We start from the raw sequence: 26,958 nt of genomic DNA on the forward strand, positions 1-26,958 counted from the left end.
ATGCTCAAATCGATCCCGGGACCGAGAGCTGGGTGAAACCCAAAGTGGAAAGCTGTGAGATATTGAGCGAGTCACAGAACGTAAATCGGAAAGATGGATTAGAAGCCATTGGATGGGGTGTTCAGTGCGGTTGAAAAAAAAAAAAAAAATTTTTTTTTTTTCCTACTGAGGTTGAAGTTGAGTCTGACAGTGAAGTTATATGGTCATGCATAACAGGTGTAGATGGAAACAAGTTAATAGTTTGATGTTTTTGCTGGCCATCTGATTCTACTTTGACAGTTCTAGAATACCTATTTCATGGATTATTAGTTGGAGGCAACTGTAAGCTAATGATTGTAGACTGACGTGTCTATGGATACATTTCAAGGCATACAGACAGTCATGTGAAGTAGTTTTAAATACATTTTCTGAAATCTGTCTCAAGCAGCTAGTTCGACAGCCCATGTACACTGGAAATATTGTCACGTAGAGGAAGGTGTAAGTAGATGAATGACAAATACTTAACGAAGGTTTACTCAGCACTCGCGCATACAAGAGCACAGAGTAACCTGCCTCCGGCCAGAACACACATGGTATATATATACAGCTACAGAATATTCCAGTACAATGAGTCCTGCCGTTTGTGGATTCTTTTAGAATGTACTCGAACTGAATATAGAAATTAAAATGTTTTAGTTCAGGTGAGTTTTGAATTCACGACCCTCCATGCAAAAATCTAGTATCATAACCACTACACTACGGTGACTGCGCTACTCGGCTTCTTCTGCAACATTGTTCACTCCTTAAGACAGGCTCGTCCAAACTGCGCCCGCGGCCAGCGCCCCGGGCGAATTCGTACGTTGTCGCACTGGCCGAGCCGTGTCGCTCAGCTGGCCGCGCAGACCGCCCGACGAGCCTCGCCATGCCACTGTACGCAAATATTGCAATAGAAAAAAATTTATTTTGCGACCACACATCGCTGTCCTTCTCAGCGGAACTGGGGGAAAACGCATCTAAAACCAATATTTTTTGTTAGTTTTTTTATTTGAGTTTCAATGAATGAAACAATTAATTGTTAAAGTGATAAAAGTGTTTTAAAAACAGGATTGTGTATGTTCATTTTTGGCGTGCTACGAGCAGGAAACAGGTGGGCAAAGTTTGTGCGCAAGCTACAAATGATCGCTGAGAACTGGGAAAGCAGGGAAACCCTTTGCTGCTGGGAATCTCATCAAGGATTGCCTGGTCGACTCGGCGGCTTTTATTTGTCCACCAGACCTCACGGGAAAATTTGAAAAAATAGCTCTTTTGCCTCAATCTGTCGCTCACAGAGTCAAAGATATGGTTTCAGATATGGAGCAGCAATTAATGGAGAGTGCGGCAAACTTAATTTCACTTTCTATCGCTCTTGACGAGTCCGCGGACGTTGCGGACAGATCTCATCTCGTCATATTCATTCGAGGTGTCGACGAAAATCTGCGTGTCACCTAAGAATTTCTCGATCTTATACCATTAAAAGACACAACCACGGGTTTGGATATTTTTCTAGCCGTGGAAAATGTGTTAGAGTCAATAGGTTTAAAATGGGAACGCCTGACCAGTGTAACAAGGGATGGAGCCCCTGCGCTACGAGGGATACGCACTGGATTTCTGAGTTACGTGAGGTCAAAAATGGCTGAAGTTGGCTGTTCCTTATTCGCAACAGTCCATTATCTGATACACCAGGAGGCACTTTGTCCGAAGATTGTCAACATAAAAAAATGTTATGGACAAAGTTCTGTGAACGGTTAATTATCTTCGCTCAAATGGACTCACACATCGCCAATTTAAAGAATTTCTGGCTGAGATGGAAGCGGAATACACAGATATCCCCTACCACACCGAAGTAAGATGTCTGAGCAGAGGAAAGGTGCTTCATTGGTTTTTCTCATTGAGGGGCGAAATAAATACCTTTTTGGAAATGAAAGGACGTCCAGAAGAATTACTTTGTGATCCTAAGTGGGTGGCGAATTTGGTTTTTTGAGTGACCTTACTGGTCATTTAAATACTTTGAACATTTCACTCCAACGTGAAAATCACTATACTAGACAGCGTTAAAGAAGATGTGGATTTTTCAGATTATGTTGCAATCATTTGCGAATTACAAGAACGGTTTGAAAAAAGATTTTTGGAAATAAGTGAGCTTCAATCGGCCTTAGATATACTTTTTCACCCGTTTTCCCTTCGGCATAGGACATCTCACGAGTGCTTCAACTAGAGCTGATTGACCCGCAGTGCGATATCCGTCTGAAGGACTGCTTTCTCATGTGTAAAACTTTGGATGACTTTTACAGCTGTCTTCCACGAGAGAAATATCCTCTTTTGCACAAGCACGCGACCTAAGTTCTCTCAATGTTTGGTTCCACGTATGTCTGTGAGTGCTTTTTCTCTCTTTTAAGGCTTGCCGAAACTAACAACCGTTCATTACTCGGCGATAAAAATTTGACTAATTCTTTGAGGTTATCAGTCTCAGGGAATATTGTACCAAACATTGACAAAACTGTTTCCTCGAAAAAGAAGAAAGTGTAAAATGTTAATTGTCTTCTTTAACAATGTTGACTGTAAGAATTAAAGAACTTTATAACCTTAATTCTATTTTAATAAGTTTTCAAACTTGGTCGGTTAAAATTATTACGTACAAAACAGCAAACTAAGGATCTGATTTCTAAACTCTGAAAAGGGATACAAAGAGATGTAGCCCGAAGTACAACAAAAAATATTTATGACTAGTTCATTAAAGAAACTGATATAATTTTCAGAAGACGCCTATTGTACATATGACGAGTGTGCACGTGCAGTGCTAATAGAATGAACCTGTGGGTCAGAAAACAACTAAGATGTTTTTTGATTCTTGTTTTGGATATTGTTGTCTAAAGCTTTGCGTAGTAATTCTGCCACACGAACACTAGTTGTTACCTAAACGGTAAACGGTTTGCTTGTTTTACCGCTCATCAGCGTCTTTTATGGAGGTGCGCTTCCTCTGTTATTTTGTTTGTGTTGGATCTGACTGCAGGACAGTCCACCGCAGAGCAGTGGTGCACGGTCTCACTCGCTTCGCAGCTAGCTAGCGCTCTCTCTCTCTCTCTCTCTCTCTCTCTCTCTCTCTCTCGCTCCTATGTCGACACTAGCGACACACGGTCGTGGACGGGTCGCTGAACTACACTGCTGGGCACGGGCGCAATTCTTGGATGAGCCTGCCTTAAGAGAACAGCGTCTCGGTGTTATGTCCTCCTAGTATGGGAATGAGTCGTCGGTCCTGCATTCTCCGACTCCCTATGACTAATGTTCGCCCTGGCGTTCTTCGTTACCTTTCTGCTTGTTGCCTGTCACTGGAGCTTCGAATTTACCCTGGGTTGCAGGATCCTTACACGGCTTCATACGAAGGACGTGGACCATATCTTTGCTCTTTCGTCGTCTTGTGTCGGGGTCGAAATCTTCAACTTCATAAGTAACATCAGACAACTGTCTTACAACCTTATAAGGTCCAAAGTAGTGCCCGAGGAGCTTCTCTCAGAGAGACCAACCTTCCAAACGAGAGTGAAGATCCAGACGAGGTCACCAGGCTGGTAGACAACAGGGCAGTGGCTCACATCATACGTACGGTGATCGTTTTCTTGAGCCTGCAGGGTGCAGAGTCAAACTAACTACCAAGCTTCCTCCGCTCTGGTTAAAACCTGGCCGATGTGGCCGTCATCCGTGTCATTGTCGCCTCACGCCCATCCACCAGGAAAAATGGCATTTATCCTGTGGTGTCTTGTTTGGCGGTGTTGTAGGCAAACGTCACGAAAGGTAGCACCTCATCCCAGTTGCTCTTCTCAACATTGACAAACATTGATAGCATGTCAGCCAAGGTCTTATTAAGGCATTCAGTAAGCCCATTAGTTTGCGGGTGGTAGGCAGTCATTATGTGATGAGTAATGTTGCACCGACGGTTTATCTCTGTCACAAGATTCAATTGAAAAACTTTCCCTCAACCCTTAATTAATGACCTTGGGGCACTGTGTTTTCATACAATGTCTTCTACGATGAATTTGGCTATCTCGAATGTTTCGGCTCTTTTCACGGCTTTTGTAATGGCATAGCGTGTCAGATAATCAGTGCAAACAATAATCCATCTATTGCCACTAGCAGACATCGGAAATCATCCGAGGAGGTCAATCCCAACATGCTGGAAAGGCGTTTCGACTGGTGGAATTGGTGCGAGTCAGCCAGGTGGTTTCTGAGGAACTGCCTTCCTCCTCTGGCACTCCTGACAGAGTGACACAGTGACGGACTCTCCTAAATAAATCTGGCCAGAAAAATCTCTTGCAGATCCTATCGTATGTCTCAATAAATCCTAAATGTCTGGCCTGAGGTGTGTTATGGAATTTCTGTAGAACATTGAAGCACATGTTTTTAGGAATCACTGGTAGCCACCTCTTTCCAAACGGATCAAAGTTTTTCTTGCATTGTAATCCATTAACTACCTTAAATTGTCCTTTCACATCCTCTGACCGATTTAAGGCAAGCATAATTTTAGAAATCTTGGCGTCCTTCTTCTGCTCAGCAGAGAGTTCCTGGAGTGCAGCGAGACAGTCACTATCTTCATCAAAGTGTTGATGGTCTTGCACAGGGTCTTTTGGGAGACAGTCGGCATCTTGGTGTTTTCTTCCACTTTTGTGCACTATGGTAATGTCATATTCTTGAAGACATAGTGTTCATCCAGCGAGTTGTCCCCTTGGATCCTTAAGACCTGTCAACCAACAAAGTGAATGATGGTCGGTAACAACTGTGAATGGCCATCCATAGAGATACTGCCTAAATTTGCACATGGCCCAGTTCACAACAAGACATTCTCTTTCTGTAGTTGAGTAGTTTCTCTCGGCTGCACCTGAACAGCACTGATCCCATATCCACTGGCATCCGTGTGTAGTTCTGTAGGTGCTCTCTCATCATACAGACCAAGTACAGGGTCAGTCGTCAGAGCTTTTCGCAGCACATCGAAAGAATCTTGTTGAGTAACACCCCAGATAAATTTAGCATAGGCTTAAACAACTCTTGGAGTGGCCTGGCTTTGGTACAAAAGTATTTGATAAAACGACGGTATTAAGAACACAATCCGAGGAAGCTTCTCACATCTCTAATACTTTCAGGAATAGGAAGTTCTGTTATACCTCTCACCTTTTCTGGGTCTGGACGCACACCTTTGTTTGACACAAGGTGGCCAAGTATTTTGATTTCTTTTGCTCCAAAGAGACACTTTCTTGGATTAAGTTTCAGTCCAGCTTGTTCGAGACACTTAAGAATGGCCCTCAGTCTTTTTATATATTCATCAAATGTCTCTGAGAACACTACAATGTCATCTAAATAACAAAGAAAATCGTCCACTTCAAGTGTCTTAGAAGATTATCCATCACTCTTTCAAATGTTATTGGTGCATTACACAAACAAAACAACATTACCTTAAACTCATACAGGCCCTCGGGTGTGATGAATGTAGTTTTCTCACAATCAGCCTCATCTACTTCGATTTGCCACTTTCCCGAGTACAAGTCCGTGGTTGAGAAAAACTTAGCCTCCTTTAGACAATCTAGTGTATAATCAATTCGTGGAAGAGGGGAAATGTCCTTTTTAGTTATCTTATTAAGCTTCCTGTAATCAACACAAAAGCACCAACTGCCATCCTTCTTCCTGATGAGAACCACTGGTGATGACCATGGGCTCTGAGAAGGCTGAATGATGTCATTCTTCATCATTTTCTCTACCTCGTCGTGAATTATTTGATGTTCCTTTGTTGACACACAGTATGCTCTCTGGCTTATTGGTAGATGGCTTCCAGTGCTAATTCAGTGCTTCACCGTCTATTTGTCTAATTTGCTCTTCACCTGTGGATTAAAGCATTCAGAGAAGTCTCGAAGAATGGCAAGTAGCTTCTTCTGTTGTTCCTTAGTGAGATCTGGCGATAGTCAAGCTAGAAGATCTTGTCTCGTAGTGGGAGCGCTCATTTCGCTCACACACTCTGCATGGGAGGTTTCTATGATGCTCAGCTGTTCTGCAATTAACAGCTCAGTGTTTGCTACACACATGCTTCTTGGAAGGATCTGCGGTTTCTGGCAACAGATCCATTCTTAAATGAGATGACAGAGGCTGGGAAGACCAAGTTATTCTTCTGTGGTATGCTTCTTTTACATTCCACTACAAGATCCATGGGTTGATGCATGGAACAACACGACAGTTACCTTCTAGCACTGACCGCAGGAATGATCACTTCATCCAGCACACATAGTTCCCACACACTCTGATGTGCGTCTTCCTGTCCACAGTATCTCATCTCGTATAGCATAATCTTCGAGCGACCACAGTCTATAATTGCTTGAGAAGCTTTCAAAAAGTCCCATCCGAGAATGGCGTCATGACTACACTTTTGTAAGACGATGAATTCTAAGGGCTGTGTATGGCCACTTATACCCATATGAATCTTCCTGTGGGTTTTACATATTTCCCAATAGCCACCTTAAGCAGAGATGTTTTGTTGTCGACGAATACAGTTTTCTGCAACTGGCAACAATACTTCTTCGAAATGACTGAATATGATGCTCCAGAGTCCACAAGAGCTTGGGTTGGTCAGCCATCCAGGAGGATATCGATGTAGCTTCCTATCATTTTTGTAGTGATCGATGATGGAGGATTTTTCTCTTCGGCAGCTTCACCTCCAAGGAAGGTCGCACCCTTTAGTTTTCCAGGTTGCGGTGGCTAGGTGACCGGATGGAGCTCCTAAACAGTGATGGAGACCTTGATCGACATGTTAGGGAGCGCCCTCTCCAGTGGCTGGCTTGCGGCAATGGTGACCTACGTCATCTTGCACCCACATCTTCTCGTCCATCTTCATCGTCCCAGATTTGGCGTCGGCTAAGATCGGTCTGCTGTCTTCTAGTGCGGGCGTCATCATCAAATATCCGCCGCCTTTCTCGACAATAGTGCACCACATGTCCTGGTCATCCACAGTGGAAACATACTGGTTGGTTATCCTGGGTCCTCCAGACATCAGTCTTCTTTTGTGCCCAAACAGGTTCCTAATGCAGCATTGTAGGAACGTAATGTCGCCTGGGACTCGACTTTTTTACCGTTTTAAAGAGAAATGTAGGACGAGAGATTGGGTTCAATGTCTGTTCCACTTCCTCCCTTATGACCTCTTGAAGTGTCTTGGGTTTTTGCTTGCCGTGCAATCCGAGTGCCTTCTGAACTTCCTCTCTCACTATCTGATGAAGAACACCTGTGAAATCAGTTTCTTCCTCCATCACAGACATCGATACAATGTTTGGAAGCTGTTCAATCTTCTTGCGTGTAATTCTTTTTTGATGCATCGTCTCGATATACTGGCCCATTTTATGAAGTCGTCTGCTGTCGAAACCTCCTTCAGGAGTAGGGCTTGATACATGTCCTCTGCAACACCCTTCATGAGATGTGCAACCTTATCTTCCTCCTCCTTTCGAGGATCCACTGTTTTACGCAGCTCCAAGACGTCTCGAATGTAGAATGCTGTCGTTTCTCCTAGAGGCTGTGTCCTGCACTTTAATTTTTATCTTCAGCCTTGCACTTCTGTCCTCATGTGTCGCCGAAATACTTGCACAGTTCTGCCTGGAATACTTCCCAGCTTGTGAATTTCTCCTCGTTGTTCTCAAACCATTGCTTGGCAAGTGCCCTCCAAGTAAAAAAATATGTTAGCCAAACACACAGTATCATCTCATTTGTTAAATTTGGCTATGAGCTCACATACCTTCAGCCACTTGTTTGGATCTTAGCTATCGTCACCAGAGAACACGGAAGGATGTCTCATGTGGTGGCACACAGTTGCGGTCATCGTGACGTCTTCTCCTGTCTTGGATAGATTGCGATCTGTTGAATATGGTCCGAACTCGGGTTTCTCGCAATGTAAACGGCGGCTCTGTCATGGCCTGATGGGAAGCCACTGGGTCATCGATAATGTGCGGTATCACAAGTTCCAAAACCCAGCGCCTCCACCAGCAGAATGTCACGTAGAGGAAGGTGTAAGTAGATGAATGACAAACACTAACTTCACTTAACTAAGGTTTATTCAGCACTTGCACATCCAAGAGCGTGGAGCGAGCTACCTCTGGCCAGAACACATACGGTATATATACATCTACAGAACATTCCAGTACAGTGATTCTTGCTATTTGTGTATACTTCTAGAATGTACTTGAACCAAATGTTGTTGTTGTGGTCTTCAGTCCTGAGACTGGTTTGATGCAGCTCTCCATGCTACTCTATCCTGTGCAAAGCCTCTTAATCCCCCAGTACCCACTGCAGATTACATCCTTCTGAATCTGCTTAGTGTATTCATCTCTTGGTCTCCTCCTACAATTTTTACCCTCCACGCTGCCCTCCAATACTAAATTGGTGATCCCTCAATGTCTCAGAACATGTCCTACCAACCGATCCCTTCTTCTAGTCAAATTGAGCCACAAGCCCCTCTTCTCCCCAATTCTACTCTAATAACTCCTCATTAGTTATGTGATCCACCCATCTAATCTTCAGCATTCTTCTGTAGCACCACACTTCTCTTCCTGTCTAAACTATTTATCGTCCACGTTTCACTTCCATATATGGCTACACTCCATACAAATACTTTCAGAAACGACTTCCTGACACTTAAATCTATACTCAATGTTAACAAATTTTTCTTCTTCAGAAACGCTTTCCTTGCCATTGCCAGTCTACATTTTATATCCTCTCTACTTCGACCATCATCAGTTATTTTGCTCCCCAAATAGTAAAACTCCTTTACTACTTTAAGTGTCTCATTTACTAATCTAATTTCCTCAGCATCACCCAATTTAATTCGACTACATTCCATTATCCTCGTTTTGCTTTTGTTGATGTTCATCTTATACCCTCCTTTCAGGACACTGTCCATTCCGTTCAACTGCTCTTCCAAGTCCTTTGCTGTCTCTGACAGAATTACAATGTCATCGGCGAGCCTCAAAGTTTTTATTTCTTCTCCATGGATTTTAATACCTACTCCGAACTTTTCTTTTGTTTCCTTTATTGCTTGCTCAATATAAAGATTGAATAACATCAGGAATAGGCTACAACCTTGTATCACTCCCTTCCCAACCACTGCTTCCCTTTCATACCCCTCGACTCATATGACTGCCATCTGGTTTCTGTACAAATTGTAAATAGCCTTTTGCTCCCTGTATTTTACCCCTGCCACCTTCAGAATTTGAAAGAGAATATTCCAGTTAACATTGTCAAAAGCTTTCTCTAAGTATACAAATGCTAGAAACGTAGGTTTGCCTTTTCTTAACGTATTTCCTAAGATAAGTCGTAGGGTCAGTATTGCCTCACGTGTTCCAACACTTCTACGGAATCCAAACTGATCTTCCCCAAGGTCGGCTTCTATCACTTTTCCCATTCGTCTGTAAAGAATTCACGTTAGAATTTTGCAGCTGTGACTTATTAAACTGATAGTTCGGTAATTTTCACATCTGTCAACATCTCCTTTCTTTGGGATTGGAATAATTATATTCTTCCTGAAGTCTGAGGGTATTTCGCCTGTCTCATACATCTTGCTTACCAGATGGTACAGTTTCGTCCGGACTGGCTCTCCAAAGGCTGTCAGTAGCTCTAATGGAATGTTGTCTACTCCGGGGGCCTTGTTTCGACTCAGGTCTTTCAGTGCTCTGTCAAACTCTTCACGCAGTATCATTTCTCCCATTTCATCTTCATCTACATCCTCTTCCATTTCCATAAATTGTCCTTAAGTACAGCGCCCTTGTATAGACCCTCTATATACTCCTTCCACCTTTCTGCTTTCCCTGCTTTGCTTAGAACTGGGTTTCCATCAAAGCTCTTGATATTCATGCAAGTGGTTCTCCTTTCTCCAAAGGACTCTTTAATTTTCCTGTAGGCAGTATCTATCTTACCCCTAGTGAGATAAGCCTCTACATCCTTACATTTGTCCTCTAGCCACCCCTCCTAAGCCATTTTCCACTTCCTGCCGATATCATTTTTGAGATGTTTGTATTCTTTTTTGCCTGCTTCATTTACTGCATTTTTATATTTTCTCCTTTCATTAATTAAATTCAATCTTTCTTCTGTTACCCAAGGGTTTCCACTAGCCCTCGTCTTTTTGCCTATTTGATCCTCTGCTGCCTTCACTATTTGATCCTCTGCTGCCTTCACTATTTGATCCTCTGCTGCCTTCACTATTTGATCCCTCAAAGCTACCCATTCTTCTTCTACTGTATTTCTTTCCCCCATTCCTGTCAATTGTTCCCTTATGGTCTCCCTGAAACTCTCTACAGCCTCTGGTTCTTTAAGTTTATCCAGGTCCCATCTACTTAAATTCCCACCTTTTTGCAGTTTCTTCGAACCAAATATAGAAATTAAAGTGTTATAGTTCAGGTGAGTTTTGAACTTACAACCCTCCATGCAACAATCTTGTATCATAACCACTACACTACGGAGACTGCGCTGCTCGGCTTCTTCTGCGACAATATCTTAGACCTCATAGCTACAAATAGGCCAGACTCTATCGACAACGCCTGCACTGAAAAGGCGATTGGTGATCGTGATGTCATTATAGCAACTACGGCTACAAAAGTTAATACATCAGTTCAGAAGGTTAGGAGAGTAATTCTGCTAGAAACACCATATAAGCAGTTGTTAGCATCTTACTTACACAGTGAAGGGCCATCACTTAGTTGCAGTGAGGTGGATGTAGAGGAATTATGCGCAAAGTTTATGCAGATTGTAAATTGTGGTCTGGAGAATTATGTTCCGAGTAAGAGGATTAAGGGTGGGAAAGAGCCACCATGTTCCAATAACGAGATTCAGAAAATACTGAGAAAGCAGAGGGTGTCGCACACTCAACTTAAAAGAGAACCGGCAAACGGTGACAAGCAGAGGTTAGAAGATATTTGTTCGTCTGTCAAAAGACCTATGAGCAAAGCATACAACTATCACCACCACCACACCTTAGCAAAAAATCTGGCAGAGAACCTGAGAAAATGCTGGTCCTACGTAAAATCAGTAAGTGGTTCTAAGGCTTCCATGACGTCACTTGTTGAGTAGTCTGGTGTGGCAGTTGAGGACGGCAAAACTAAAGCCAAAGTTTTTAATTTCACATTCAAGAAATTGTTTACACAGGAGAATTGTACAAACATACTACCATTTGATCATCAAACAGATGCCTGTATGGATGACATAGTAATAAGCATCCCTGGCAAGAGAAACAACTGAAGAAGTTGAAAACACATGTCACCAGGTCCAGATGAAATTCCAATTTGGTTTTCCAAAGAGTACTCTACAGCACTGTCACATACTTGGCTTGCATTTATCATCAATCTCTTACCCAGTGCAAAGTCACAGGTGACTGGAAAAAAGTGTAGAGGACTCCTGTGTTTATGAAGGGCAAAAGAACGAACCCACATTATTACAGACTAATATCTGTAACATCGGTTTGCATGGAATTCTTTAACACATTCTCAGTTTGAGTATAATAAATTTTCTTTGAGACCAAGAAGCTTACATCCATGATCAACATGGCTTTATAAAACATCACTCGTGCAGAACTCAACTTGCCCTTTCCTCACACAATTAGCTGTGATTTACGGATGAAAGGCAACAGGCAGGTATCATATTTCTAGATTTCCAGAAAGTGTGACACGGTGCCCCATTGAAGGCTTTTAAAGAAGGTAAGAACATATGGAATAGGTTCGAAGATATGTGAGTGGCTCAAAGACATCTAACGTTATAAAACCCAGCTTCTTTTCCTCAAAGGCGAGTGTTAATCAGAGACTTGGGTATCATCAAGAGTGCCCCAGAGAAGTGTGATGGGACTACTATTATTCTCTATATACACAAATGATTTGGCACAGTGTGAGCGGCAGTCTGTGGTTGTTTGCTGACGAGGTGTCAAAATTGAGTGACTGTAGGAGGATACAAGATGACTTTGACAAAATTTCTAGTTGGTGTGATGAATGGCAGCTAGCTCTAAATGTACAAAAATGTAACTTAATGTGGATGACTAGGAAAAAACAAACCCGTAATATTCAGATACAGCATTAGTAGTGTCCTGCTTGACACAGTCACATCATTTAAATACTTGGGCATAATGTTGCAAAGTGATATGATATGTAACAAGCATGTAAGATCTGTGGTAGGAAAAGTGAATTGTCAACTTCGGCTTATCGGGAGAATTCTGGGAAACTGTGGTTCCTCTGAAAAAAGGAGACTGTATATAGGATGCTAGTGTGACTTATTTTTGAGTACTGCCCCAGTCTTTGGGATCCGTAACAGGTCAGATTACAGGAAGACATTGAATCAATTCAAAGACGGACTGCTAGATTATTACTGGCAAGTTTGAAAAACACACAAGTGTTACGGAGGCGATTCAGGAACTCAAATGGGAATCCCCAGAGGGAAGGCGACATTCTTCTTGAGAAACTGAGAAAATTTAGAGAACCGGCATTTGAAGCTGACTGCAGAATGATCCTGTTGCTACCAACATACACTGTGCGTAAGTACCACAAAGATAAGAGTAGGGAGATTAGGGCTCATACTGAGGAATATACACAGTTGTTTTTCCCTCGTTCTATTTGCGAGTGGAACAGGAAAGGAAATGACTTAACAGTATGGGGTACCATCTGCCATGTGCCGTAAGGTGTATCATTGCGCAGTATCAATGTAGATATAGTTGGGGGGGGGGGGGGGGGGAGCATCTGGACTGCCACCCAGCTTCACACTCCGGGGAAAGAACTGCTCAGGCAAAACGTACGAAAGCAGCAGAGGCTCGGAACAATCCCCCCCCTGACAGCATGGGGTCCACAACTCGCAGATACCATGACCAAAATGGGGAAACTGATACGGAATACATCAGTCAGTATTTACTCTATGTTCATACCTGACTTATATTTTTCAAATTTTACCACCGTGCCCGGTCTACAACAGTTAATACTTACTGATTCCTTTTAAAACACAGGTGAGTACTGTGTTGTGCAGCGATTGCATTTTTTTTTTTTTTTGCGAATATATGATACCTGTTCTCAGTAGTCTGTCGTTTTCTTTATGGCCAAGATGGAAGTTAAAGAGAGATTAACTTGTTATCAACTGGGTGCACTGTGCAGTTTTTCAGTAACTGTTGCACGGAGCTGAAAACAGCATTTATACCTAGTCTGAAGAGGGAGTACTCTTCGGAACTGAGTCACACACTTTACTATTTGTTACACTGTACCATTCGTATTCTAGGTTCCCAGTCACGCATTTTAGGCTGGTAACTAACATTTACAAGGGGCTTTTACATAAAGCCCCTAGTAGTGACGGTTCATTCGAGAAACTCTAATCCTTATTATATGCTCAGGAACTGAAGGTCAAAGTAATTCCAAAATAAGTATTACTCCTCATAACAAATGATCCCCACACACTGCAGCAAACTTGGCAAAGGCCAAACTGCTCCACAATCCTGACAGCTAGCTGTTCTGTCAGAACTCAATAACGTATAAAAACAACAGGCCTGCCTCACTTGTGCTCATACTGAAGTTCTCTGGCAATTAAAGACTGTAATCCTGTGTCATCTGCAACCCCCCCCCCCCCCTTAATAACTGCAGCTGCTTACTGTAGTTTAGTCCCGGTTTTCCTATACCGTTACACTCTTATCTGTTAACAAATTAAGGATGCCTCAATGCCCGAGTAGATGTCCCACTGTAAGACACCTACTGTTAGTCACTTCCCAATTTGACTCAGAATATCTTCATTAGTTTCTTGATCTACCCATCTAAGCTTCAGCAGCAGCATCACATTTCAAAGATCTTCCGTTCTCTTCATGTCTATATGTCCATAATACTTAATTTTCACATAAGGCTACACTCCAGACAAATACATACAGAAAAGAATTCCCCACACTAAGCATCACCACAACAATTTGCCTAGTACTGATAGTTACCTCTACCTCTACCTCTACAAAATGTGAGAATAGAGAAGCACACATCTCAAGATTAATATGAAGCCACAGGCACAATGACAGGAACTCACATGTCCATGTGGGGCACTGTCGTGACGACTGTCGGTCTGACGGCAGCGACTGTCGCCACGGCCCCCCCCTCTTCCTCCTCGTCCTCATCCTCGAACACCGGCTGCCCGTCGTAGCTTCTCGTGTCCTCCTTCCCTGCTGCCGAGTGTGGCGGTATTTCGGCCACCTCTTCATCTTCGCGCTCCGAAGAGGAGTCACCTGTAGGAGTGGGAAACACTGAACCGCACGTAAATGAACGAGAGACGAGAGCTCTTACACGAAAGTGGCTCCAAACTAGAAACTGTAATTCCGCCACAGTACATCTTTTGAAAGTAAAGGTTGAAGACAGAAATGAGGAGTTGTGGCAGGCACCCCTCGATGCCTCGTAAATGCACACTTTACGTTCCATTTTTCTGTTTACACCCACAATTCTTGAAGTCTGTCAGTAATTCAAAGCACTCTTTATTAAGTCCCCTGCACACAATTTTACCACTCGGCAGTTTCAGTCGGTCTGGAATTCTCGTACTGAGAAGTGAGCCAGTTGTTTATGTACTGAAAGATGGGGTATCCATTGCAGCAGAATGAAGCTGTAAGCTCTTAGTGCAAGATTTCATGTACTACTAAATGTTATATTGACATTATTTTAACTTCCTGAATTACATTGTAGTCTAAAATCACAATTTTTCAGAACAGTCACCAGAAACCATTTCAGCATGCACCACACATAACCATACATAGCAAACTTTGCAAAAGTACTTAGTTTTGCTGTCCTTGCATTTGTAGCACCTTCCACTTTTCGCTGTTGGGGGATCTTCATCTATTCTTTGTTTTTTGGTGCTGGAGAGGTTAGTGGTAAGCCTGGGAATTTTGAGCGGGAGGTTTGGCTGCGTTGCACGCACTGTCAGATATGGTGTTGAGAGAGACTTTAATAGGGTTCTGAGGTATTCTCTTCTAACTGAAACGTTTCTGTTTGCTTTGAATGTAATGTAGCCATTGATAGCTGCAACATTCAACAACTGAAAAAAGAGAGAGAGGTCACTGTCTTGTCCCTCTAGCAACATGCATCATGACGCATTGACAAAACAAGCAGTATTGATTTGTTTTGTTTTGGTACATATGAGAGTAATGTGACATCTTCCTGAGATCGAAACACACTTGAGAACTCTTTTAGATTTTTTGGGTAAAAACTCAACTGGAATTTCAGGCTTATTTTTTTTTTAATGTACCAACAAAAGTAATAGTCTTTTCTTGTAGCACTTTTCTAATGATTGGGTAAGAAGTAAACCAATTATCTATTGTCAGATTTCTTCCAGACCAGTTTACTGAGTCTACGAGACACAAAAAACAGACTGCCTTATTACTGACTTTGAATGCTCCTTGTGGTTGTGCACCTGCATAGATTTCCAAATGTTTTACGTAGTATGTTTTGGAAAATGCCAGGATCAAAATCTTTATCCCATACTCAGTATGTTTATTTGGTATACACATTCTGAACCTGCTCCTGCCTCTGTACGGAATGAGCATTTTGTCCAAAGCAATGTTTTCTGATGGAGCAAAATATGCACTGCAGTTGGAGACAAACATATTGAGAATGGATCTTATGGCAGCAAGATTATCTTGTGCTTTTCTTTCTTGCATCATACTGATGTTGACAAACCTGATACAAAGAGTCAAAAATCTGAATCTTTTCAATAACACTTGCTCGAAAGATTTCTATTCCAGTCCCACCTGTATTCCAAAAATCCTCGATATTCATTTTACTGCCGTGCAATGTTCCACAGCTAAGTAAACTAGGCCAAAATATGCCTTCAGTTCATCAAAACTTACTTTTACGCCTAGCCATATTTGGGTCACTCGTACATTTGTTTCAAACTCAATCAATTCAGATACTGGTCAATTCAAAAACTAAATCAATCAATGCATTGCTAAAACAATAACTGCCACGATTCTAACGGTGAATGTACATCCATCGCAGCTTGAATGCTTTCGGACAAATGCACGGTAACTATGTTGTGACATGTTTTTCGAATGCTCTGTGGGAAACAAGTTTTTCTCCACTTAGTTGCTCCATTCCTTCCTTTATACAATCGCATAGGTGACATACATGAGTCAGTTATGGGAGATAAACTTGAATCGACAACAGTAGGTGCATCAGTGATGGCAGAAAGCTGAACATCTTCCTCTTCATCGCCACTTATTTCACTATTACTGTCACAATCATTGTTTATTTCGAAGTCACGATCACCGTTTATTTCGAAATCTGGGTCCACATCAGAATCATCTACTTCACTCTCTTTGTCATAAATTCTGTTAATTTCACTGTATGAAAGATTCTCTCTCACCATTTTAAATTTTAAACTACTGACAATCATAATTCAATTTTAGGACATCATAAATAGTTCGCAAAGTAACTCAATGACAGATCTACACCAAAATAAAAATGGGATCGCATTGGCAGAAATTAGTAACAGTCGTGCTGGGTCTAACAGACCCGCGCACTTTTTGGAAGACTGCCAAACAGTGACTAAACAAAGCAAAACCTCATTCACGATATGAACGCTTTCTCTCTGATGTTACAGGAAGCTAGCAGAGTGCTCGAGTCAAATCGGCAACTATAAGAATATAAATTCAGTGAAACAAAAACTAGTGGGTCTCGTACTCCCAGCCCGACCGTTCTAGGGTTTACGATCGTGGAACTTTACCAAAGTTCATTGGGAACATGTCGACTGTTCATACAAAATTCCATCAAAATCAATGACAGTTGTGCAGTAATCTCCAGATCACTTGGCATGGAATGACTCCACTACCAAAATTTGTGTTGAGACAAATGTAAAAAACCAGTACCTTCTTGCTTCTCATATTAAGATAAGTACAGAGCACATTAACTGAAATAAACCTAAGAAGTGTGGATAGGTAATGGTTGTATAGCTACGAAATCATGTGTTTGGCCAAAAGGGAGGATGAGGATGTGTGTATGTGTGTGTGTGGGGGGGGGGGGGGGGGGGGGAGGATGAGGTGGGGGGGGGGGGGGGGTTGACATGCCTGGAACAGACATTGGAGACTGGACAAGTGAGTGATGGTAGGGCTGACAGCTAAGGCTTAGCAAGTTGTACACAAAACGAGGAGGGAGGGAGGGAGGGAGGGAGTGAGTAAGGGGGAAGAGAGGGAGGGAGTGGGGAGTAAAGGAGGAAGAGAGGAAGGGGGGGGGGCAAGGGAGAGGGTCGAGTGAGGGAGATGGCCGGGGGTGGGATAGAGAGAGAGAGAGAGAGAGAGCACTGTGAGGCCAGAGTACTGAATGACAGTAGCCAGATTTGTTGTAATAATAGTGATGACGAAAGGGTAGATGAAAAGAATATATAAGAGAAATTAATGGATGGGCATTAGAGAACACTACAGAGAAATGCAGATTACAGTTTGACAGTGACACTGCAATCCCTTCAGAGATGTCAAAGGTCTCAGAAGATCAGCTGAACGAAAGGACAGTGTCTCAAAAAGGGGTTTTAAGACAAACATTGGCAAAAGTAAAACAATGGAATGCAGCTGAATGACATTAGATGATGTAAGAGAATTACATTAGGAAATGAGATACGGTCTGAGAGATTGCTATTTGGCAACGAAATAATTAATGATGACAGAAATAAAGAGCATGTAAAAGATGCTTTTCTGAAAAAGGGAAATATGTTAACATCTCCAGTACATTTAGGGGTTCGAAATTTTTTTCTGAAGGTATCTGTACAGAGGGTAGCCTCGTACAGAAGTGAAACGTAAAAGATACACAGTTTGCACGAGAAGACAACAGAATCTTTCAAAATGTGGTGTCACAGAAGGATATCGAAGATGAGATATGTAGACCGGACAGTTAATGATGAGATATAGACAAAAGAAGCGAATGGCAAGACTCCGTACTGCCTGAGGCATCAAAGAATAATGAGTGTGGTAGGGGGCAAGAGTGGAGGAGAGGGGCAGGGCATTAAAATTGTAGAGAGGGACAGATTTGACTACAGTAAGGAGGTTCAAATGGGTGTACAGTGGAGCAGTTACGTAGAGGTGAAGAGCCTTGCACATGATCGATCATTCTTGAGAGTTGCATTTAAACGGCCTTCAGACTGAAATCTGAAACCAAACAGATAAAAGCAATGCAAATTCAATAGGAAAAGGTGAGGAACACGATTCGTGTAGGTTCAGTAAATAGCCGGGAAATTTGAGCACAGTTGAGGAATGGAGACAGATACAAACTGAGAAAGGCAAAGGCAATAACAGATGGAACGTCGAGTTGCACAGATTCACAGAAGTGGTGACAGGGTGGGGAAACAGGGTCGGGGGTGGGACAGAAGGTTACAGAGTGTCGGCAAGTACGGGGTGACAAGGGGGAGGGGAGTGGGAGGTTGGAGGGGGGTGCCGAGGCATCACGCGGCGCAGCCGCCCTTCGACCCACTGACCGTCGCGACTGCCCTCGGGAGACAGCTGGATGGTTATTTGCTGTGGTGTGTCAGCGGGCATGAAGGCCTTCACGGATTTGCTGGCAGTGGTCACTACCGGCCTCTGCCTCGCGGCTCCGCGTAGCTCGCGCAGCGTGCAGTCGCGCCGTCGCCCGTCGTCGAACTGCTCGTCCTCCTCTGAGTCTCCCACGGCTCCTGGACAGTCACAGCAAATCTGTCATCACATGACGCAGTGTGGTGGCCCCCGATCTTAGGCTCCAGATTCCGTACTGCACCAACATGAAACCTCAAGCTAATATGATGCCAAAACTGGTAACTGGTGCAGTATAGGGAAGGGTGAACCCAACGTCCGTGAGCCGCAAGCACTTGCAGTTATATATGAACGATGTGAAATCGTCAGTACCTTCAATTTAGGAATGGAGAGGAAAAAGAAAGGTGTGAAATGTGGAATAACTGAAAAATGTGTTTTGTAAGATCAGAGGTAGCATAACTGCTCATCCTGCCTTCACTAGTAAGTGTTTATCACAAAATCCTTTCGAACTCAACTGTGAAGAACCTCCGACATTCTTTTCTTATCGGTCGACTTACTGCTTACTTTCTAGCGTCCTACTGTAACACCACTCTCACACACTTTGCTCCTCCTCTTTTCTGGCATTCCTACAGTCCACAATATTCACTTACGCAACATGCTACAGACGTTCGTTCTCAGAAATTTCTTTCTGAAATTAAGGCCCAGGCTTCATACCAGTACACCGATTTTGGTGAAGAATGCTCTTCCTCGTGACAGTTTTGCTTCACCTGTCAAGCACTGTTCTGCTTCCAAGGTAGAATAAATCCTGAACTTCATCTACTACGTACACCTTAATTTTGACATTTACTTTGATACCACTCTGATTTCTGCTGCTTCTCAGGATTTTCATCTTTCTTTAGCTTACTTTCATTCCATATTCTATGATCGGTAGGCTATTTATTCCATTTAACAGATTCTGTAGTTCTTACTCGCTTTCAGAGATAGTAGCAATATTATCAACAAATCTCATCATCGACATCTGACCGCCGCAAGTGTTATTCCGCTTGTCCACTTAAGGACTCAACTTCATTTTCTTCATTCCTTCTTCAATGCATGTGTAGAATGGTAGATGAAAAGGACTGCACATCCACAATGTTGTCAGCTTTTAATCCCAAAATATTTCTCTTAGTAACCCATTCTTATTGTTTCATCTTGGTGGTGGTTCTGTATGTACCCTGACTCCTCCCACAATTTGATTCAGTACCTCTTCAGCAGTTAATAACATATCTACCCATGCATCTTCAGTCCCTCCTCCAATACAACATTTAAACACTTCTATTCTCATTTTGGCTGTACTGCTTATTGTCCATGTCTCACTTCCACACAAGTGTTATAATGTATCACTGTGTTTGGACCGATACCAAATAATTTCGTTCTTCAAAATATGTTCACAATATAAAAGTCAAATTCAGATGCAATGAAATTCTCCTGTAGTCCAACGCAGAATATTTGAAAAGCAGGCACAGCCAAGACTGAGCACATTATTTTCACCTGGGTAGAATGCTCAAGGTTTCTGTATGGAAAGCAGTAAATATTTATTTGGACTAAAAAGAGGTCACACAACTTGCTCATTGGTTTGTGAACAAATTCTAAAAAGTAGTATTTTGATATCCAGAGAAAAGTAAGCTCAGTTTTGTTTTCTATGTAACGATGACTAGAACCACTAAATATTATGACTACAAAATACTCAAATTAGTTCAAATAATTGAAACTGGAAAAAAAAATAACTGCTAAAATTCTTGCTACCGACCTGATTCATTTGATACCGTTACAGCAAAGTTCTCCCTGTTTAGGAAGCATCGAGTGAATATGCCTTCTGGATTCTGTAACAAAAAAATTAAAAAGTAAATTCCGAGAACACTTTGTGCAAGTAACAACTTCAAATAATCTGTTATTCTGATAACAGTATCTGGAAATAAAATGTGAAACACACAACATACGAACAATTCCACAGAATGCTAAGTAACGAAAAAAAAATATCTGTTTAGACTGTAAAATGAAACAACACACACAGACTGTCTTTTTTACCATTCTATGTCCCAAGTGGAAAAGCAGTTCTTAGTTATGGATGAAATAGAGGCTGTGTATTGGATGGACAGATGGATGGAGACACACACACACACACACACACACACAATGTGAAAATAAAGGGTAGTTTTTTCTTGATTAGCATCAACAATATCACTCTTTAATATTACCATTAATACACAAAATTACAGAAATACTAAGGAGTGCTTTTCGTTAAACATTTACAGCCACAACAGAACATTTCACCAATTAAATTTTGTTTCATCATTTTATTTTGCATATTTCCTTCGCAAAAAATTACCAATTTTTTGTTGACAGCACACATAAAGGAAGAAATTAAAATTGTTAAGAACTGCTGGCATGTTACTGACTAAATAGAATGTTCATTATTTGTCTCAGAGCTTCAGCAAATATTTTCAAACTAACCAACAAATGTTCTCTAAGAGGTGGTTAATCCTACAAGGGGGCACACAATGAATGTGTGTCTCGTGCAGTAGCTTGCAATGCTTATCATTTATATCATACACAAAAATATTCAGTTTAAGTAACTGCTGAAGACCTTTACAAGCATACTACGCTAAAACATTGCTCACATGCTCATGAACATAAAATAGAAACCACAATACCATAATAAATGACTGGTTAACACATTTTATGATTTTGTTAATCACAGTGGGTGTGCTAGTACAGTGGTGTGTGTGTGTGTGTGTGTGTGTGTGTGTGTGTGTGTGTGTGTGTGTGTGGTCTTTTTTTTTTTTTTAAGAATTAGAAGATTTTCACATTTTTCACACATAATTAAGAAACAAACTTGTTTCCATATGACAATCCTAAGTTTCATGTACTGAACATTTCTTTGGAAATGACTCCACCTTGGACTGAATACTGAGAGGACAAATAAGTGTAAGATGACAGTCTTATCAGCTGCTACTGTTCTGTCAGTATGTAACTGTTGATCATACAGAGCAGTGTCAGGTGGAACTTCTGTGGCTGTACCACTTACTGGAGTGGTCCGGTACTCCTACAGCTCCACTTATTTGCAAGTGAAGGTACAAGCAAGACATTATCGTGCCTCCCGAGGTATTGGCCTTCACTGGGGCAGGACAGACAAATATTATGTGACCCGCACTCTCTACTGTTTGAGACACTTGCACACTCTACCGTTTGAGGCACTTTACCTGTCAGTTACTATCAGATCTTCGGACTATGTTTTCATTCTTCCTCTTTTAAGACAAAGATGCCCCCATACTCTGTCAATATTACAGTCTTCTAGGTGTTTTATGTATTATTATTATTATTATTATATTACATTTGTAATGGAGTGCTTACAAAGTTCACTGTCGATATACAGGGGAACGCCACTTCGGTCTGTCGGGACAGTGTAACTGTTTCCACTCGAGCACTTCGGATTCGATAGGCATATGAGGGAGACGGGAGTCTGCCAGAGCTGATGACAGGTGCTGAAAAATGGACGGGGTTTGAGAAGCTCTCTATTACCCATCAAACTACAGGAAATGCAAGTGTGCACCCTCATCTGGTAGGTGGAGACTGACACCGATCTGCAGCACCTCTGTACCAGCACAACGGCGGCGGCTACTTCCGAGGGCCACGCGCATCAGCGGGAGGTAGGTCCCCGACACGGTGCCCACCAGAGCTGCCGGTGCAGCCGGCCGTAGGTAGAGGGGCATTCTCACAGGTGATAGTGACTGCGGTTACTATCCCGGCCGTAGGCTTGTCGGATTCTGCAGGCAGCCCAGTGGCACGGAACCACAGACCACGAGGAGTGCAGCAGAGGCCGCACAGTGGAGGACGTCCGATCGGACACACGAGCCTTCGGCACTCTGTCGCAGAACTCTCCTCCGGCTCCTCTGCTGCTAAGCCGTAGGGCCTGCCTATTTTTAGGGTTCTTACATCGAATCATTTTGTCATCCGAAGACGGTGGCACGCACAGCCAAATGAAGGAGAGGTGCGTAGCCAGTTTGTTACAGCAGTGTTGTCACACATTGATGTAATGTGTGGGGCCGTATCCACAACAGCTACATCGTTAACTGTGTTATTCTGAGACAGTGTCCCGAAATTTCTCAGTCTCGCAGTACTCCGCACTCAGTATTCTGCGTGCACCGTGAGCACCGGTGTCGTCATCATCATCGTGACCATTATTATTACTATTGCTGTTATCTATGTGAATGCAGAAAAAGAAGTACTGTACAATCAAAACGCAACCAGAGGTGGTCAACAAGACACATAAGGACACAAAATAAACAATGCCCACCTGGAGTGCCTCGTCCCTGTAGTTATCCTCTGCCTCCTGTTCTCGCTCGTCTTCCTCCTCTTCCCGGTGAGATCCCACTCTGTGCCGGACTGCAACTCGCCGCCCCTCTACCCTGTGCCGTGCAGCCACTGTCGAGACGGCGGACGGGACGGTGCCGGAGGCAGACGCGACGACCGGAGCTGCTGCTGCCGCAGCGACACTGCGCTGGGCCTCTGCGACTGCCTTCAGCAGGAGGTTCTTGTTGGCCTGCATGGAGGCGGGCAGCCGCGGCCGCGGTGTGACGCGAACCACTGACGGCAGTGCTACCGCGGGCACCACCTCGCCCTCCACGTCGCGGTTCTCCGCCGCCGATTCGCGAGCTCCCGTCGGGACCACTTGCGAGTTTACTGACGGCCTGCAGTCCTGCGACAAAAACCGAGAATGTGGTACGACACTAATATTAAAGTTTCAAAATTAAAGTAAATGTAGGTGTCAGACAAACTGCGACGATTCTGGAGAGACCCTCAGTGTCCACACTCTGAGGTGAAACCGTGGCTCCTGCTTAGGTTTCAATATTAGTCAGTGTGAAGAAGAGTCACTCGTCAAACTTTCATCCGCACAGTCTCTCGAACGATCGGAGCAGTGCGGAGGCAGGTCGCACGCATTTGGGCGACGAGTGGTCTGGCTGCAACGGCCCTCTGCTGCCCACGACAGGGGGTCTACATTGGCAGATAACTGGAGGTCGTCGACGAGGGACACGGGTTCGGTGGATCGAGTCGAAGTTTTGCACTCGTCTGTGTAGTCTTAAGGATGGCACGTGCTTATGTCTCATTTTTAGTGGATAGATAGTGCTCCTCATTATTTTCTCTAGGTGAGAGTATTTATTCTGTCATATGAGAATGATTTCGTTATCTGATAATATCTTTATCGGATTTCATTCAATTTGATTTTGTGGAGGTACGGCAATGGCACTGGCCGAGACTTCCGTGCTGTCGAGAATGGTGTCAGGGGCTCTGTTAAACATAAAAGATATCTGTGCCACAGATTGCCTAATTTGTAAACATCTACATTTATGTGACTACTCTACAATTCAGACTCAAGTACTCTGCAAATGGTTCACAGAAGCACTTCCAAACTCTTCCGCAACTGTTTCCCTGTCAAATACCATGTGGAAAAAATAAACACCTAAATCTTTTCAGAAGGTTTCTCATTTCTCTTATTGTGCCACAACTGTCCTTCCTCCCTACAAAGGCAGGAACTGACACAATATTTTCGCATTCAAAGGACTTTATTCATTTACTGTCTAATTTTGCAAGTACACAAAAGTATCTGCGACAAATGGAATTATCAAAATATGACAACCAGTCCAGAGCACTCAGAGCTACTCGATGTAGAATCCTGTTACTTTAAAATAGTCGAAGCGGGTACTCCTTAACACTATATTCTATGTTTCGTTCCTACACTCGTAGTCAGCAGATGAACGGAGACCACAGTTCTTCGAGATGTAACCACACCTCCCTCGACCATTCTTAATGTGGTTCAGCCTCTACCAGATTTAGTGTCTCAATTGGCATCCCTGGACCACCTTTGTCGGATCTCAAACCGGGTGAGAGTTATCGAATTGACATTCGTTCTGGCGTTGTCACCAGCCGGAGGTCATTTCAAAAGAGCTGATAGTTTCTGAATTGACCCTGGGTGATTTTTGTGATTTCAGAGTTGTCGGTGGAACTCTTAGGTCATCAAACGAGGGAGATTTCTTACGAGAAGTGATCTTGTTGAGGGAGTTTAGCTTAGCTGCTTTCCTGTTAAGATCTTACGGAGCAGTATCAGTTAGGACAGATAACCACTGAAAAGGAGTAGACCTAACAGTACCAGCAATAATTCTCACAGCTTCATTAAATTGTACATCAATCACTGTTGTATGGACACTGTTACCACACACGAACACAATATCCACCAGCAGAACACACTAGATTGCAGAAGAGAAAAACGGCGATTGAAATTTTGAGAAAAGATCTTGCCACAACAAAAAAAGCCTATGTTACAATGATTAACCAGACATGACATAGAACAGTGACTGGTTTAATGTACATACTACGCGCTACAAAGGCAAGACAGTTTGACAACTGTGTTCAGTTTATCAGAAGTCTTTATTGCTGTCCCATATTACAACAGAACAATCTACAAATGACTCATCCCAGTTATTCTCAATAACAAGAGGAAAGTGTATGGAGGCCTCAGTATCCACACCACCAAAAACACCAGAGTCAGAAAGAAAAACAGCCGATGATGTACCACTGTCACATCTGCCCTGACAGATTCGTAGAAACAAATGGAGATCCCAGTCAACAGATGGACAGAGTTCTGTAGCCCCCTCCTGAAAAAATTGGGTCACGTACTTTAATCTGTTGCGGACAAAATTTATATCTTCAGAAATTACTAAGTGACATCTACATCCTTTGTAAACCACTGAAGTTCATAGCAGAGAGCCCTTAGCAGGGTTCCATACATTAGACTTTCTTCTCACTGTAATCACACAGGAGTGCAGAAATAACGACTGTCGAATGTCTCTTCAACTGCCATCTCGAAACTAATCTCGCCTCCACAGTCCCTACAGGAGCAACACGTGAGGGTGCCGTAGAATATCTCTACGTCTTTTACTTAATACCAATTCTCGAAATTTTTTAAGTAGGCTTTCCATACCCAAGGTAGCTGTGTATAGGCCGATATACTATAACTTATTTCAGTGGATTCTGGGCATCACATTTCTAATGAGATTGGAAGCTGTACAGTGCAACTCTGACAGATATACACAGAGGGTAGCACTGCTGTGTACATCTTACTGCCGGAGCCGACAGTTCGAGCTGCTGGTTTCCTAGAATGGCACCGAGTCTACCACGGAGCCTAACACTTGTGGCTGAAGTGCACTCTCCGCCTCTGCATGGCTAACGAGGGATATTTGTAATGTTTTTGTAATTATAGTACTTTAAGTTCAAAACTCAAAATCAGATGCAATGTACAAAAATCCTTGAGAAAATAGAGTTTTTAAATTTCCCGAGCAGATTTAATAACCTAACATAAGGTCAATTTTTAGACAGGCAGCATACATCTGTGGCACAGTGGTCACCTGATGAAGAGGGGTTAAAAAAAGGTAGCGTTCGAGAGTAGAAATTGCTGTTTTGTCTCAATACTGCACCATCACCATTTAAACACAAAATTTATGAGATCTATGCTAATTAACACATATCTCAATGTCTTTTTTATGAAAACTGCACATCTGCTTATTTCTAATTACATATCACTCAGAGATTGTTGACATTAAAAAATAATAATAATAATTTTTCTTCATCTTTATGTACTTTACTCTTCACAGAAATGCTTGCATAATTGATACCTCTGTTTAAATTTTTAAGGACAGGTAGGAATCCAATGTGAACCACCTACATATCAGGCAAGCGTTCTATCGTAGAGCCACACGGGCTGTCGAAAAAACAAACTCTTGTTATGGTATTAAAGATGGTCAAAATACATCGAAGCAGATTTTTTTGAGAATTTTTGAAAGTTGCATAAAATCTCTTTGGCCAATTGATATTCGAGTTCTGAACTTCACATTTCATAAATATACAAAATCTGTTTGCCATATGGTCTCTCTGTAAATGTCATAAATATCACATTTTAGACTTTGCATTTTTTTCTCCCTACATCTATATGTAAATTTTGCAGTTAATGCAAGGAATCATTAACACATTAGAAAATAATTTAAACAGCAGATTACGATGTTATATAATGTCCATTTCTAAAGTGTAAAAGTGGTTTCGGATTTAATCTACGGAACAGCACAGCTGCCTCACGAGGGTGTGGGAGCTATCTTGACTACAGGAGCAGACTCGCCTTGTATTTCTGCGAAAGAAATATTCAGAATGTCGGCACTCTGTGGAACCTTTTTGTTCCTTTTGAAGTTTTATTTTAAGATATTCTGTGAGTATACTGAAAACTCGAGGAGTTTAGGAATATCCTAAGATGACAGGGAAACAAGTTCCAGCTGGGTTGATTGGTTTTGGGGTTTGATGGGGGCTAAACATAGAGGTCATCAATCCCCAGTTAAAAACAGATATACTTGAAAAGGCCTATACAGTAAAAGCGT

The 26,958-nt window shown here is 42.5% G+C and overlaps 1 protein-coding gene across 3 annotated transcripts in view; it reads right to left on the reverse strand.

The window, feature by feature from the left end:
• The window catches only part of LOC124550899 (zinc finger CCCH domain-containing protein 14), a 203,139-nt gene that overhangs the window by 84,952 nt on the left and 91,229 nt on the right, over positions 1–26,958 (reverse strand). For 2 of the 3 annotated variants that reach the window (XM_047125677.1, XM_047125675.1), the window contains 4 exons: positions 22,836–23,237; positions 20,289–20,361; positions 18,469–18,663; positions 14,053–14,248 (listed from right to left, as the gene is read on the reverse strand). In XM_047125677.1, coding sequence (XP_046981633.1) covers positions 14,053–14,248; positions 18,469–18,663; positions 20,289–20,361; positions 22,836–23,237 — 866 coding nt within the window. The remainder of the gene's footprint in view (positions 1–14,052; positions 14,249–18,468; positions 18,664–20,288; positions 20,362–22,835; positions 23,238–26,958) is intronic. The other variant, XM_047125676.1, reaches the window with a different exon arrangement.

Source organism: Schistocerca americana, chromosome 9 (assembly GCF_021461395.2).
Source record: "Schistocerca americana isolate TAMUIC-IGC-003095 chromosome 9, iqSchAmer2.1, whole genome shotgun sequence".
NCBI lineage: Eukaryota > Metazoa > Arthropoda > Insecta > Orthoptera > Acrididae > Schistocerca > Schistocerca americana.